The sequence below is a fragment of the Punica granatum genome, chromosome 1 (genome assembly GCF_007655135.1).
Source record: "Punica granatum isolate Tunisia-2019 chromosome 1, ASM765513v2, whole genome shotgun sequence".
Classification (NCBI taxonomy): Eukaryota; Viridiplantae; Streptophyta; class Magnoliopsida; order Myrtales; family Lythraceae; genus Punica; species Punica granatum.
The window spans coordinates 23,889,162-23,905,569 of record NC_045127.1 but is presented as its reverse complement, the minus strand read 5'-3'; the positions used below and the strand labels follow the sequence as shown (position 1 = coordinate 23,905,569).

Sequence of the window (16,408 nt, the reverse complement as noted above, 5' to 3'; positions counted from 1 at the left end):
TCTCCAAATTAAATGCAATCTTTAGTGATATGAAAATTGCCTCATGACCGCCATTCTTGCCAATTAGAAACACACCTAAGTTTGTTCCTATCCTGGCTTGGAAATAATCCGTAGCTATTATCCATGCGAGTTGCCAACCTAGTGCGTGGCTGTCCAAGTCGGGTAGTACCGCTAGCTTGGGTCAGATTTCCTCACGAATCTAGATCATGGGATGCTTCTATTTAAACCCAATTAAGTCCACATAATCCATCATGCCTGTTACGTGTCCCTCGAACTCCGCAATTACCCTTAGGTGCAAAATATTGATATAAACAAATATAATGATAAACTTTGGTAGCCTTAATTATAGCTTTTTTTTTATTATAAAGGGAGACTTATGAATTTAATACAATGAAATAAAAATTTTAATAATTAATGAAGGGATACAGGTAACCTTATAACGAGTATTAAATTTAAAATCCCTTAATTATCAAAAGAGAGCGTACGTTATTATGTTACACTCTCTTTATATTCATTGCTAGCTTTCAAATGGACACTAATGCGCGAAATTCCACTGAACCATGTGAGCTTCCTTAATTAAGCGGGCAAGATCTGGCAGTGACTTAGGGTGTGTTTGTTTTCTAAAAAATGTTCAACTCAACTCCACTTATCTTCAATTCAACATTATAATTATTACTTTTTTATTTTTAAAATTTTTTTAACCATTCAATTCAATTTTTAATATTAAATTCTCTCAACTATTCATTACCTTTTCACAATTCAACAACACAATCATTACTTTCTCTCAATTATTTATTACTTTTTCACATTTTTTCCCATAATTCAACAATACAATCATTATAAATCAATTAAAACCAAAACTCAACTCAACTCAACTCTAAATCCAAACGCACTCTTAAAACATCTCACATTGGACTGATCTCTCGCATGCCATTATATGTCCTGAGGAAGCTAATCTCCTAAACCAACTGCGTTCAAGCCAGGTTCTTACGGCAGCTAGATAGACCCATATCAAGCACAAAATATATGGACGTATTGCAATTCCGAACGATACACAACCCTAAAAAAAAAAATAGAGAAACCTTACATGGATATGGTGCGGAGGAATTCATAAGTTTTGTATAATTTAATGAGTTTTTACGTGAGATATAGATATATCTCATGATTTTATCGTTTTTTCAAATTTATTATTTTAAAAATTATCTAAAAAGACCTATAATTTATATTTTGTTCTAAATTTATAACGCCGTCAATTTGTCCATTAATAAAACGTAAGTAGACTCCAAACTTATCTCATTATTTTTAACTTTTTCTCAAATATATTCTATGATTTGTTTCTCAAATTTATTGCGAGCAAAGGGCCACAGTGGTAAAAATGAATCCACTTATGTTCCACATCAGCAACACTATTAAATATTGATGAAAAAATTAACGTTAGGATAAATTTAGAACCAGATATAAATCAAATAATTTTTAAATTATAAGATAAATTCGAGAAACCACTGATACTATAGGATATCTGATTTAATAGATCCCAATTTAGTCAAATACATGTTCACGCTATATAATAATAAGATAGAGACCCATGAATTTGTCGACGAGACATGCCTGAGACGCCCCCGGCCTCAAGGAAAATGCATGGAACTTGCAGATAAGATGTGTGAACACGAAGCCAACTTTGATGCAAAGAAGATGTCGTCCAGAGACAAATTAATATATTTGTCAGAAATTTTTTTAAAAGTAAATAAATAAAAATAAATATTACCAACGTTATCCGGACTCTTTCAAATCCACGTCACCTCCCATGACTTTCGGGTCGGAGAAATGACAGTAACCATCTTTCCGACCGACCAAAGACACGCGTCGGCAGTAGAGATAGAATTGTGTCACGTGTCTTCTCGATCTTATTCTTCGCCGTATTATGAAATCTAAATCTGAATATAAGAAAATAATAATAATAATAATAATAATAATAATAATAATAATAATAAGGGATAATTACACTGGTGGTCTAAAAAATTTCACTAATGTATCAAGTTGGTCCAAAAAGTTTTTTTTACTACTTGATGGTACAAAATGTTTCAAAGTTGTAACATGATAGTACAAACCGTTATCTCGCCATTGACGTCGTTATCTCGCCATTGACATGGGTGGACCTTTAAGTTAATTAAAGAAATATTTTGTACCATTATGTTACATCTGTAAAACATTTTGGACCATTAAGTAACAACTTCAAAAGAGTTTGAAATATCATGTAACGTTCCACCAACTCCTAAAAACATATTACAGCCACGTGTCGGCCACGTTTCGGCCACGTCAGCTTCGCTTAACGGTATCAATGGTGAGATAACGGTTTGTACTATCATGTTACACTTTTGAAACATTTTGTACCATCAAGTAGCAAAAAAAACTTTTTGGACCAACTTGATACATTAGTAAAACTTTTTGGACCACCAATGTAATTACCCCTAATAATAATCATAGTCAGGTCAATAATATCTTTCACGTACATGATTATTATGATTATGATTCCACGGCGGGTGCCACCCCCACCCCTTGATTTTGCAATCGGACATAAACTCTTCCCCGTGATCCGAACTTATCGGTTCATCACCCCAATATCTTTTTCTTTAAGGAAAAATTAGGAAAGGTCCATTTCCATGATAAGGAGTATTATTACCGTAGATGATTGATATACGGTAATCATGGGCGGACCGAATTGAGAAGGTAATCGCCTCCCTAAAATGTTGTCTAAATATATAGTTGTTCAATTTTTCATAAAATTTCTTATATTCGCTACCCAATAATGAATCTGGTCGAAAAATGGAGATCAGATTTAGATTAACAATCCATAATAAAGTATTTAGTGCGATTTTGTAGATAAAATACGGATGCGATAAAATTTTTTGACTATGGAACATGAATCATTCAACTCAAATACTCGGGGTTATTTCTACTGGGCTTACCCTAAGACATGTCATTCAAGGGAAAACTCCAGCATTAGATTATATACATATATATATATATGCTTGCACGTTAAGCATTGAAATTTTAACCCTTCGTTACGGGTCAAAACTTTGTCTGAATAACTTAGGAATCATATTCTCATTGAGTAGTCAATAGGTGCCTGTTTCAATTTAATTTTAAGTACTAAAAATTAATCGTTAAATTTTGAAGTGTTTAGTGAAATAAGTGTTTATTCAATTAAGATGATTTTGTTTGGTGAAATAAGTGCTAAAAAATTTTACATTATTACATCCTAATTACATTATAGCACAATATTTTCCTTGTTTCAACTTTTGCCCCTAATTAACTCTTTTTTCTTAAATTTAAAAAGAAAAAAAAAAGAAGAAGAAGAAGAGTCAAGATCTGTAGGAGGAGAAGGGGAAGGGAGCAATGGCCCCCACTGAGGCTGCCAATAACTTCTTTCATGGCGGTGGTGGCCGGGGTTGAGTCCACCACCGCCTCGATCTCCCCATCTCTTTGTTCGACCGAAAACAGAGAGATAGGGAGATCGGGGGTGGTGGTGGCCCCAATTTCGGCGACCAACGCCACCATCGAGGTCATTGGCCACCCTTACGATCCCAGGGGTACGCAGCAACTTTGATGGTGGATGTGGTGGTCGAGATTAAGCCCTCACTGTCCTCTGCCACTAGATTGAATCCCTCTCTCTCTCACACACACACACTCTCTCTATCTCCCCTAATTTCTTCCATAAGATACAAATAGATTTGAAAATTTCTCAAAAGTTCAAGGGCAATTATGCAAATACAATAAAAATTCCCCAACGGAGAGCGTTCAGTAGAAAATTAAGTATAAATTTTTTACTTAATTTTTTAGTGCAATTTTAGACTTAACCTAATCGATTAAGTCAACTTCAATTTCATTTACTACACAAATTGAATTAAATTAAGTGCAGAAAAATTAATTTCAACACTTAATTTTGATTATCAAACAAATCCTTATTAAATCTAGTCAAGGATTAGTTTTTTTTTTTTCCCCTTTCTTTCTTTGAGGTATTCGTTCATTGCGCATTGTACATTTAACGTTATCAACAAGCAACTAATCAAACAACGGTGACAGAACATAAGACTGATGGAAAAGGAGATTTTTGAAGGGACAAATATAAAGATCTGTCTTCTTTTTTTTTCCTTTTAGGAGTTAGGTGATAAAATTTAAGAAATTTTCATTAGAATTCAGGAAAGAAATATATCGATTTTCTTACACCATCGAAACTTTAGGGAGGAAGACTGTGTTTCTCAACCAGCTCGGTCCATCCATGAACGCAAAGAGCATTACTTATGAGAATTGTATTCAAATCCCCTAATCTCCCGTTAAAAAGATGCCTCTAAATCACCCCCTTCTCCAGAAATTTCCGAGATATTATGGTGCCGCCATAAAGAGGACCACGTCATCGTGTCACGGACAACTTGTCACCCCCCTCCTCCCACCCCCCAAACATCCTAATCCTAATCCTAATCGAAATCCGAATCCTTAACCCCATTCATTTATAACGAAGCCAAATCAGAACCCTCTCGAATCTCCCCTACCACACGAACCGACCTCCCTCACCCCCCACCCAAAACCATATAAGTAGTCCTCCGGTTTGAACTCTCTCAGTCATCCTTCTGCCCACGCGCAAACTGTTTACTGGCTCTTACCAAATTAAGTTCTCTCCGTCGTCTGCTTCCCGCCGATCTCGAAGCCTGACTATCCGGACCTGAATCGGAGCTCCGGCGACCCCTCCAGGACCGGCGATCACCCGCTCCCGACCGACTGAAAGTTCGTTGTTCTATAGTTTTGCACAGTTATAGCAGATTTATTACATTCAGATTCATCATCCATCCCTCTCCGTCGTCGAGTTTTGCCTTGTCTTTGCGTGTGTTTCTGTCTTGTCTCCACATCTCTTCTAGGTAGGTCAAGCGTTCCGCGTTGGTGGAGCTTCTCGTCTCGCTTCGTTGTTTGTTAGGACTCTGCCTCCTCCGTGGAGGGGGAACATGCAGAAGCCGCTGCGAGAAGTTTGTGGAGATCGGCCGTCAATCTGACAGTCATATTATGTTTTTGTTTTTTTAGCTAATATGCGAGTCTAAAATGGTTTCAGTGAGATTGGTGAACGTGAAATGTTGTTTGACATCAATCAGCTATCGCATCGAATTTGTTTCCTTCTTAATTCTCTCCGTGTTTCACTATTACATCGTGCTTTCGTAATTCTATGACGGGTTATAAATTCTCTATCTTTTCTAATTAGTTCAGGTCTGTGGCTTGTTCTGCATTTTCTTGTTTTAGCTCACAATTGTTGATAAGATACAAGATAACTGTTATATGTATGTGACGACTTAGACTTCACATTTTGGTGTTATGATTAGTATCCTGCGCAAGCATTGGGCGTGATCGAGATAAACTAGATTGGGAGAGTTAAAATATGTAATTTGTTAACTCAAAGTTGCAGGGGAAAAAAACTGAGGAATTAGAGGTGTTGTTGGGGAACAGGAGCTAATTTTTACGATATATGAGTTTCAATTCTTGTAGACGATAGCATCAATGGGATCACCTCCTTTGTAAGCTTAGAGGTAGGGAAACTCATAGGAACTTGAGCTATTCTATTCATTGTTGGATAGTGGAAGCTAAACGTAGTTAATTTTTACGAAATAATATATTTTGAGTTTTAATCCTTTCAGGAGATAGGTTTTATTGCTTCAATAATGAATGACTAACCTTCAGTATCTATATTTGTAAGTGGAGTGGGGGGGTCAGAGGTATGGTTCTGAGAGTCCACCTTAGGGTGAAACAAAGAAAGTTGGATTGGAAGGAAGAATTTTGGCAGAATCTTCAATGAGCTAGCCGTCTGTGTCTCGATTAGTTGTTGAGGCTGGTTGTCAACCTGCATCTGTCCATTATGACATGCTTTGAAGATGTTAGAATGGGAAGCAGCTGATATGCAGCTAAATCAAGGAACTAAGTACCCAGAAAGAGTTAGGCACCATCCTGCCTAGTTGGGGTGGAAAGTTCAACTATTTTCCTTGATGCTATCAGCAGGTGAGCCGTTGCTATTGGTGGTGGCAATGGCATTGGGGTTTGTGGAATCTATTACATTTGCATGTTGAAAGGCTGCGTATATCTAAGAGCTTCGTATGAGTGGCGCTCATGATGGAGATGTAGCCGTGGGTTTGGCCTTTCTTGTTATCCAAGGTTGGTCAGCTGGAAAAAACGAAAGCTCTTTCTTACCGGGTGCACTGCAGTATCAACACATGCTAGTGAGATAGTTCATGCTTGTCAAAGGTGAACCGTCAAAAGGGCTCTCAAGTTGAAAGCAGAAAGAGGCTTAGTGGAAGACCACGGGATGCTGTCTGTCCTGGATCTTTAGTTCTAGCGGCCTTTCAATATTATGAGAAGAAGTTTGGCAGGAGGACCTCATTCAAGTTCAGCTATTAATGTTGTTCCTTTGACTTATTCAACCTACCACTAGGTAGAAAACCGACCAAGCCCCTGATGAGAGATACCAATTTGAAGAACCCCCTTCAAGTCGATGCAATTTAATTTTTGGGTTATTAAAAGAGAAACTTTCTGGATCTTTGAAGTGAAGTAGAGATATCATTTGTGGATAAACTGATGCAGTTATATAAGCATTTTCTTTTCCGACCGCCCTTATCTTACTTTAGAGGGCATTTGATCCTGTGTTTCTGTTGCTTCTACTAGAGAGGTCAGTGGTCGTGTAATATTTAATTGGTTCCAGAAATCTCCAAGGAATCAAGTGATCATGCCCAATGCCAAGCTATTGCTTATATACACCTCTGGAGGCTGCCGAGCTACACATTTCGTTGTTGTTTGGATGTTCTAAGATCTGCTTGTTTTGATGAAAGCTTCTGTTGGAGAGTAGCTGATGGAGCCATTCAACCGTTAGTTGGATTATAGCGTTGCTTATTACGATTGGCCTGCAGCAGTTTGCAAGACTCTTGCGGTGGCTCCGGCTTTGTTGGCAGTCTAAAGATGCCTAGTGTTTTTGCTAAGTAGATTTATGCATGCAGGTGTTTTCTAGTCCCATTGTGAACCTTGCAGTACCATCTGGAGAAACCCAGAATGGGTGAAGTGGCTGTCGAGAGAACAGGAGTGCAACACTTTGAGCCGAGAGACTTTCAGGATAATATGCCTGAGGACAATCAAATGGACAGTCAGTGCCAGCACCCTGAGCAGGTGGAGAGAGAACGCATCCAGATTCAAGAGGAGAGTAACAGTGATGAAACTAGTAAGCTCCTTGAAAGAGGATACATGCAATATGGGTATGGCCTTGTTCCTATCGAATTGCTATATGAGGAATATTTTTCTCCTGTTCTTTTTTTTTTTTAACTAAGTACCATATTTCATTTGTAGATGTTCACATTATTGTCGAAGATGCCGCATTAGAGCTCCATGCTGCAATGAAATTTTTGACTGCCGACACTGCCATAATCAGGCAAAGGTGAGACCCCTTCTTTTTAAATCTTGGTAGGGTTTGTTTGGTCTGTGATGCCTATCCCCTCATAATTATGGAATTGTGCATATAGCGAGTGAAGTCTGGGGTGCGGGATCAGAAGTTTAACAGCTTTTCAACTGTTATAGATTCTTGGGACATTAATGGATTGATTTCAAAGTGTGTACTTGCAGAAGTTTTGCAAGGATTGTGTTGCCAGCTACACTTGAATTTCAATGGATCTGTTTTTACCGCAAATGTTAATGCATAGAAGCATATGCATGTACGCTTACCTAGATGTCTGTGTATTTATGTATGTATTCTGAACAATTTTAGTGCCGTCCTGCTTGTATGCCTTTATGGCGGCAGCTAATTTGATGATTTTTGTTTCCAGAACAACATTAAAGTGGATAGAAAGCTAAGGCATGACATGCCCCGTCATCAAGTGAGTCAGGTGGGTGTATCATGAGAATTTCAGCTTTTTGGTGCATGCATTTTTCTTTGATGACTTCTTAGATGATTGCTCCTTTGTGTGAAGTAACATCTTTACCTGCATAAAATTTTCAGGTGATTTGTTCACTTTGTGGCACCGAGCAAGAGGTGAGTAAATTCTCTTTCCTTTTCAATCATCAGTTCCCTTCTCTTCATTTCAAGTTGACAATCAAATGGGTGAACCCTATTTCCTTTTTAATCATAAATATGCTTTCCCATATCTAATCTGTTGTCTCACCCGAATTGTTTAGTTGATTTGCTGTTGTTTACTGATGTTAACTGTTATAGTATTCAGGTCCGGCAGGTATGCATTAACTGTGGAGTATGCATGGGGAAGTACTTCTGTGAGACTTGCAAGCTTTTTGATGATGATGTAAGTCTTGAACCTTCCTGTAGTTTTGTTTTCCTCTCAACTCACAAATGATTTGCTGAATTTGCTTTCAAACAGGCAAAAGATCAAATTTCTTACATATTTTTTGTAAATTCAATTGTTCCTCTGGAGTTCATACCTTTGCTCCTTTTCTTAAAACACGGCCCCTAACCAAAGAAAATATGTAAAACGTAAAGGGCTGCAGTACCTCCACCTCAGCTACCTTGACACGAGATATGCATCTAGGTAGCATAAGTCTTTTTTGTTGTTTTCTCCAATGAAGTTGGGTCACACATCTGATTGTTTGCTTTTTGCAGATTTCCAAGCAGCAATATCACTGTAGTGGTTGTGGCATATGCAGGTAATGTTATCTATGGCTTACTTGTAAATCGAGTCGGTACTGAGACATTGCAGCAAATGTGTGAACATTTGCAATTGTCAGAATAACAAAGTAGTTTATATGCGGCCTTCCCATTCAACTAAGTATAATTAAACTACTATACTATAGCAGGTATTTATTCTTGAATACGAAAATATTCTTAAGTGCTGTTCTTAACTGGGTTTTAAATGTCTTGCAGAATTGGTGGGCGGGAGAATTTCTTTCACTGTTACAAGTGCGGTAAGCTTTAGCATTTCTGTCACTCTGACCGAAAATACTCTGCATTTGTGCTGGCTGGAAACTTGACATATTTGCACCTGTTGGTTGGCCTTCCATGCAGGATGTTGCTATTCAATCTTGCTAAAGAAGAGCCACCTATGCGTAGAAGGAGCAATGCATCACGATTGCCCCGTTTGCTTTGAGGTAATACTCGGATCTAATTTGTGCATCTTCTAGTTCAGAGAGGGACTAAGCTACTATTTCTGTTTTTCGTATATCATAATGTGCTGGACAGCCAATTTAGGGATTCAGGGATAGACGGTGTAGGCGTGATTTTAGAGAATAGAATAGTAACGATCTAGGTTATAGGATTAGACTTGTGATTGAATATTGACTTAAAATATTTACCGAATGGTCAGCCTCTTTTTTCTTCTTTGCCCCACTGTTCTGTATTGCATTACAATAATTGCATCGAGCTTAATGGAATGGGTACATGCAGTTCCTCTTTGAGTCGACAAATAATGTCGCTGTTATGCCTTGTGGGCACACCATCCACATGAACTGCCTGAAGGAGATGCAAGAGCATTATCAGTGAGTCTCTTGAGCCGCCGCCTCTTTTATCTATTTCCTCTGTTGGCTCCATCCGTACTTACGGCAACCTGAATTGGTGACAGGTATGCTTGCCCTCTCTGCTCAAAGTCGGTCTGCGATATGTCCAAGGTCTGGGAGAAATTCGATGAGGAGATTGCTGCCACTCCGATGCCTGACTCGTATCAAAATAAGATGGTAAAGGCCATCTCTATGTATCTGTCTTTTTCAATATCAGTAGCTTATCGCACAATTAACTGCAAGTTTTCGAAACTCTCTGTTTTTGAGTTTTTTTGCGTCTTCAATCATAGTGCGGAGGGCGAATCAAGCGCTTGAGGTGGTATTTGAATTGGCTAGTGTGAATTGAGTCAAGGAATGTCTGATGGCGTGAGATAAAAATTGGGGTACAAAATATACTAATACATGCATATTTGTGTGTGTCATCCCAACAGGTACGGATTTTATGCAACGATTGTGGGAGTGTGTGTGAAGTCAAGTTCCATGTTGTGGCTCAAAAATGTGCACACTGCAAGTCCTACAACACCCGCCAAACTTGAGATGGTCTAGTGAACCCCTAATACGAGCAACGACTAAAGCGAGGAGGAAATACAGAGTTGCAGATTGACGGATGAATATGGAGCTGCAGATTGATGGATGGACTCAAGGAACCTGAGGGGAGCGGGTGAGCTAGATGCTTTGATCATATGGTGCTTGTCCTCGAAATCTGTTCCTCGGGATTTGGTGAGGGGTTGAAATTGTGTGGAATGTTATCTGTGGCGGGAGTAGTCCTTAGGGTTCTCTCAGGATGGGATGGTGTTCCTCTGCTAGCAACATATAATAACTCGTTTGTTAGTTGGTCTCTCCTCGGATTCCTCTGTTAGTTTCTTTTGCTATTTCTGTCCCGCCTTTATTATTACTTTTGTTCAACCCAATGGTTGCACTGATGTCTGAGACGGTACTCGAGATTGTTCAGTCATGCCAATGCTTCAATTGGACCTCAAATCGCACGATGAATGCAATACTGTGAATGTGAAAGGCAGGAGTAACTCGACAGTCTCATTGGTTGAGGCTGCGCCAACCGCCTTCGAGTTCTCAGATGCAAAGCATTCTAAGTCAAGGACGTTTTAAGTGGCAAGGAGTCCCATGTGTTGGTTTGTCTCTTCATAATGAATGCGCTGTCAAGGTTACCCTCCAACTCGCGCGATCCTTGCAAATGCTCAACAGAACGAGTTGAACCTCTGAAATTGTGAGAAAATGTGCAAAATCTTTTCCAGGAAAATTTGTGAGAAAATGTGCAAAATCTTTTCCAGGAAAATATCTGATGTGTTTGGTTTCAGAATTAAAGTAATTTTGATTTTGATTGTAGAAAAGGAAAAATGATTATGTAATATGTTGAGTTAAAATTAAAATTTTTGACTTAAAAAATATATTTTTTTATTTTATAGTGTGTTGAGTTAAAGTTAAAATTTTTGTTATTTTAATTGCGATACCAAACGGAGCAGACAAATCTCTGAGAATCCTCTCTGAAATCAGTCGAAAATGAGCAAATCTCTTTCCTGTACATATCAAATATTTGTGTAGGTACATATCGAATCCTCTCCAATTTCCCGCCAGAGTCATAAAGCCAATTCACTTGAATAGAGCATCACCAGGATTATACATAATAAAATTTACTATTTAGAGCCAAAATGACCAATTATGTCTAGCAGATTAAGCAGATGACCCCGTACCCCAACGAAAAGACAAGGCCGGGGGAAATAAGAGAACGGGGAGAGCCATAAAAACCGGCCACCTCTCCTTCTGCATAAGTCACCAAAAAACCTCTCCAGACCTGAGTTATTTAGGGACTGAAAACTCTAGTCCCAGAGGACCAAAAAGAGCTTACAAAGAGGTCCCACCTGAATGCCCACAGAAAGCCCAAGAAACAGCACATAAGAACGCGACACGACTCGGTAGACCCATGTGAAACAATCTACCTATGTGATCACCCGTGGCTGCAGCTCAAACTGGATGCACAAGTAACAGCTCTTTTATGTACCGATGATAATGGAAGACGTCCACATCGGGTTCTCTGCATCTCTTCCACTTACTGTGGATGGGTGCCTTCTTTATTAAGTTTCCAAGATGTCAGCTTCGGAGAACTCTAGACTGTTTCCTGGCACAAGCAAGTCGTCCTCTTCTTCATCGATCACAATCGCTCTGGATCGACACTCCAAGCTGCAGAATGCTCTCTCACCTCTGCATTGATTTGAGCAAACTCCCTGTCAGCCAATTTTCAGAGCCGAAAACTACAATAGATTTCTCATCTACTAGAAACGTGCACAGATAGTTAAAAACTGTAAGCCGTAAATTTCTTTCTTTATAAGGTCGTCCTTCAGGCAATTTATTTTGAGCTGAGGACTGCACTTGCATATAGGCCAGGCAGATATCATCTTGAATTCCCATTTTACCCTCTACAATGCATCAACAATGGCATCTCACCGAAACATTAGAGCCAAAAAATCAAGACTAGAGCAAATAGCAAAGTGTTGAAACAAATATAAATTCTCCCAGGAATGCGGGAGTTATTTTGAACCTGTAGATATAGATATCTTTGCCAGCTGCCAATGCCTTCTTGCACATATTGCAGAAGCTCAGGAAGTCTTTGGAGGGATACGGAGCTGAAGTGTCCAAGTTCTTATTCACAGGAGGCAGTACCACGTCAGATTGTCCCTTCTTGCTAGGGAGAGAACCATAGCTTGAATCACCAGACTCGCATTCCAATATGAAGTCAGCATAGATGTGAGTTGTCTTTGGGTTGGGACCATGAACTGTGACGCACGTATAGTCCTCAGAGAGTTCCATCTCACTCACTGAACTCGGAAAAGTGCAAGAGAAGCTATCAAGTTTGGGACTTTCTAGAGCCGATTGAGTAGAGTTCACAGAACATGGTCGGGGTTTAATTGAGGATTTGGAATCAGTCAGGGAGTCCCCAATTTCAAAAACTACATTGGAGCTTCCCTTTCGAAGGGGAGACTTGGAATTGGTATGGGGGAAGGCAAAATTTTTGGGAAGGGATCTCGGGTCCACATATGATTGAAAATGGGTATCAACTTTTGGACTATTGAGGAGGTGTTTGCCATTTGACCATCCGAAAGTTCTCCTGGGTGGAAAAAACTTTCCGCCTTCATCAAGAGAGCCAAATGATCGAGAGTTGTTCCCAAAATTTGGACCCGTAATACTCAACTGCGGCCCAAGAATAATGTTCTTGACATCTGATGGCTCGAGAACTTTTCCACGGGAAAACCTTTGACCATTGTCACCAAGAGAATCAATGATGCTCAACCCGACTTTATCGCAGTCCCAGATCTTCTCGCGGGGAGATCTGGGTGACCTAATGGGGTTTGAGAAGACCCGAAAATCTAGAGGAGAGGTGGGGCTGTCAGCTGAATAATCGTAGTAATCTGGTAAGCTTTTGGGGTTTAATCCTACAAAAAGTCGAGGGAGACTGAAAACGGAGCTCTTTTTGTGGGCATGCCCGAAAGCAGAAGAACCATAGACCGTAATCGGACACATCTGTTGGTCTTTCTGCATTAAGCCGGTCCTCTTCTTCAGCATACTAACCTCAAAGGCCTCAAGAGACCCTTATAAGGAACCGCCAGAGAACAAACAGCTAATCTCTGCAAAATCAAAGGAAATAAAATTGAATCAGGACATGCATCACCCAAATAATGGCAATGTCATTGGAAAAAAAAAACTGATTTTTGCGGATTTTTCAGGAACCAGGTCAATAAAATCAGAAATCAACAACACATGAACAGGATGAATCCACTAACCCTATAATTAATATATTAACACCAAAATCTGCAGGCCCATCAACAATGAAGCAGCAGGGAAAAATGAAGAAGATAGAAAAAGGAGCTCCGCACAAGAATCAAGTTCCAAGTTCTGATTTTTCTATGAGGAAACGAACTTCAGAACTGCATATCCAAACCCCAGATTAAAAGTAAAGGGAATGCGGCAAAGGAAGAGCCTCAGAACACCAATGGTGATAAGGGAAAAGTGCAATGGGGGGAAAGGAAAACGGAGCTTTCATCATCAGGAGAACGGGTACATGCAGTGGAGGTGGAGAGATGAAGAAAGCAAAGAGATAAAGGGAGGGAGGGAGGGAGGGAGGGAGTAGTAGAAGTAGGGAAGAACCCACCTGTTGATGTTGTTGTGCCGAGCTAAGAAAACTGCACAGAGACGATGAATGGACGAGAGAAGAGATGATGCTCTTGTTCCTTCCTCTTGATACAAAGAGAGGTGAGGTGAGGCACCAAGAAAAGCGAAATTGAACATGGATGGGTTGCAGAAAATTTGTTATTTATATATTTTTTTATCAAATCAAATCAGTTGCTGGGGCTACAAATTAAATGTTATGAAGTGGGTGAAAATGCAAACTTGCTGGGGACGACTCCCTCTCTTTCTTCTCCCTTTCTCTCTCACATTTGCCCAAAAATCAACAAAGCACTAAGCTTCCGAATTCTGAAAAAAAAAATATATATATATTTAATGAGTATTATTCATTCACTTTAAATAAATAAAAATTAATAAAAATATTTGTAAGTGAAAATTTATGGGGTGAAAATTTTACTTTTAAGCATTTTTATTAGGTGTTACACATTCAAGTGAATGAGTAATACCCACTCAATATTACTCACAACACAACACAATCCCTCTTTCTCTCTCTGGTTTAATATTAGTTTCTTCTGTTTTCAGCCAAAAAAAAATAGTTTCTTCTGTTTGTTTTCCCCCTTGAAAAGTTTAGAACTAATAAACTAAGGCCTTGTTTGGTTTGTAAGGATGCAATTTTAAAATCACAATTTTAACTTAACTTTACCCACTACAAAACAAAATAACTCATACAAAGTCAAAGAGTGAGCCCCATTTATGCCACTTTTTTTCACAACAAAACAGCATAACTCATACAAAGTCAAAGGGCAGGTCCTATTTATACCACTCTTTTTCAAAATAAAAATCTAATTTTAAAATCCTACCATGAAACCAAATGCAGTATAAAAGGTTGTCTGAGATTAGATTCTCAACTCTATTCTAACTATATATATATATATATTTAATTGACTTATAATGATTATGTTGATAAATTATAAGAAAAAATAGTAAAAATAGTGTATAATTGAGAGAATTTAGTATTAAAAATTGAATTAAATGATTAAAAAATTAAAGAAAAAGAAAAAAGTAATAATTATGTTATTGAATTAAAAATAAGTGAAGTATAGTGGTGTAGAGTTAAAAAATAACTTTAAAATCAAATATTATTTTTTTAAAGTTACGGTAATGTACTAACTAAATGACAAGACAAACTTGTGTTTTGTTTCTTTTTATTTGACAAACTAACGGTCACAGTTTTAAATCGCGATTAACTGACTGAGACACCGTTGTCAATCTCTTTTGACTAGACCGCTCGAGTTCGACGGTTCCATATGTTCGGTAGAGTAAAAAATGTTACTTTTTTACTAGTTTTTCATTTTCTTAAGGAAAAAAATAGACATCTTTTATTTGGGTAAGGAAAAATAGACATCTTTTTTTTGGGTAAGGAAAAATAGACATCTTTTTGTTCGTCAATATTGACGTTTTTGTCAAAATCGTTCTAAATTCTTTTGTCATCTGGTCCTAAATCTTTCTCTTTGTTGCCATTTTAATCCAACCATCTATTTTTCATAGACAAAAGGCTTATGTGAATTTTCAAGCCAATAAAAGCATGTGACATGTTCATCATTTTTAAAAAATGAGTTTTTCTAACAAATTATTATTTTTAAAAAAAATCCAAACGGAAGGAAGAGGAGGCGGTGCAGGCCCTCGACAGCCACTTAAGATCCTGTTTTAATTTCCGCTAGTTTCTAATTGTGTAAATATGTTCCATTTGACCCGGTAAATATGCACTACACCATCTTCTTTCAATTTTATTGGTTGAGCTTGGTTAGATACTTTAATTTGGAAACGATGGAAAAATGTTCTTTCAATTTATATTTTTAGGGAAGTAATCTCTTCATACTTCATAGCATCATATAGATTCTTCTTGAGTTAAATGTTTTTCGTAATCTTGAAGGATGCCCCCTTTTTTTTTGTGGCCAATCTTTAATAACTTTTGTTGGCCTCTTCTAGTTGAATTTTAATTGTGCTTTAAATCTATTTCTAATTGCAGAGTATAGAACTTAATGCCTTATTTGTGCAATAACTCACTCTCAAGTGAATTTAAAATTTTCTTGAATTGATTTTTGGTAACATTTAAAGATAGGTTATCAATAACTTTATTAACTATTTCTAATAGTTATTCATAAAAAAAGATATATATCTAATTGATTTTTATTTTTTTGAGTCATTTGTAATTGCAATATAATATCAATGAACCTTTACAGATCCATATATATATATCCCCTATATATATATATAAACTGACCGGTTTGCCCTACAAACATTAAGAAGAGATCTTTTGCGGGCATCACGTTGGTTACAGTTTTCCCTTCATTGAGAGACTTCCATGTAAATATATTTGTATAATTTCAGCTTGGGATCTACTTGATGACCAATTATTTATATATACATAGATTTTTCTACAATCAAATGATATCATTAATTTAGAAAAAAAAATTACGTAGAAAGTAATAGAGGATGATACGAAATCATAGATTTCCATTTATACTTGTTGTACTTTAGGCATGTATTAATACACATTTATGTACTTTCCTTTGATAGTCATGTACAATGCCTATATAATTGAATATACTCACCTCATCAATGAGGATTCAATTGGTTAGCTCGCTTCCGCTCATCCCCTGACTCACCTATTTGCTTCCTTCTCGGCACCAATGGCTGATAGCTCATCCTCCTCAACCCTCACTATTCTTCTTCCTTCTTCTTCGATCTCCAC

The 16,408-nt window shown here is 37.9% G+C and overlaps 2 protein-coding genes across 3 annotated transcripts; one reads left to right on the top strand and one right to left on the bottom strand.

Annotated features, from left to right (window-relative positions):
• The first annotated feature begins 4,491 nt into the window (after nt 1-4,491).
• On the top strand, nt 4,492-10,453 carry LOC116208788 (probable E3 ubiquitin-protein ligase RZFP34). Of its 2 annotated transcripts, XM_031542359.1 has the most exons (12): nt 4,492-4,782; nt 7,026-7,277; nt 7,369-7,456; nt 7,842-7,901; nt 8,015-8,047; nt 8,235-8,312; nt 8,627-8,670; nt 8,888-8,928; nt 9,029-9,111; nt 9,407-9,498; nt 9,582-9,693; nt 9,948-10,453. In XM_031542359.1, the coding sequence occupies exons 2-12, from the start codon at nt 7,078-7,080 to the stop codon at nt 10,050-10,052; spliced, it is 936 nt and encodes a 311-aa protein (XP_031398219.1). In that variant the 5' UTR covers nt 4,492-4,782; nt 7,026-7,077; the 3' UTR covers nt 10,053-10,453. The 2 variants fall into 2 exon arrangements, with proteins under 2 accessions (XP_031398219.1, XP_031398212.1); XM_031542352.1 differs by having other exon boundaries at nt 4,492-7,277.
• Nucleotides 10,454-11,111: 658 nt separating this feature from the next.
• LOC116192929 (FCS-Like Zinc finger 10-like) lies at nt 11,112-13,933 on the bottom strand. The gene is made up of 3 exons (XM_031521635.1): nt 13,679-13,933; nt 12,071-13,154; nt 11,112-11,733 (listed from the first exon to the last, which is right to left on the bottom strand). Exons 2-3 carry the CDS (start codon nt 13,090-13,092, stop codon nt 11,607-11,609), a joined length of 1,149 nt encoding a protein of 382 aa, XP_031377495.1. The 5' UTR covers nt 13,093-13,154; nt 13,679-13,933; the 3' UTR covers nt 11,112-11,606.
• Nucleotides 13,934-16,408: the final 2,475 nt, after the last annotated feature.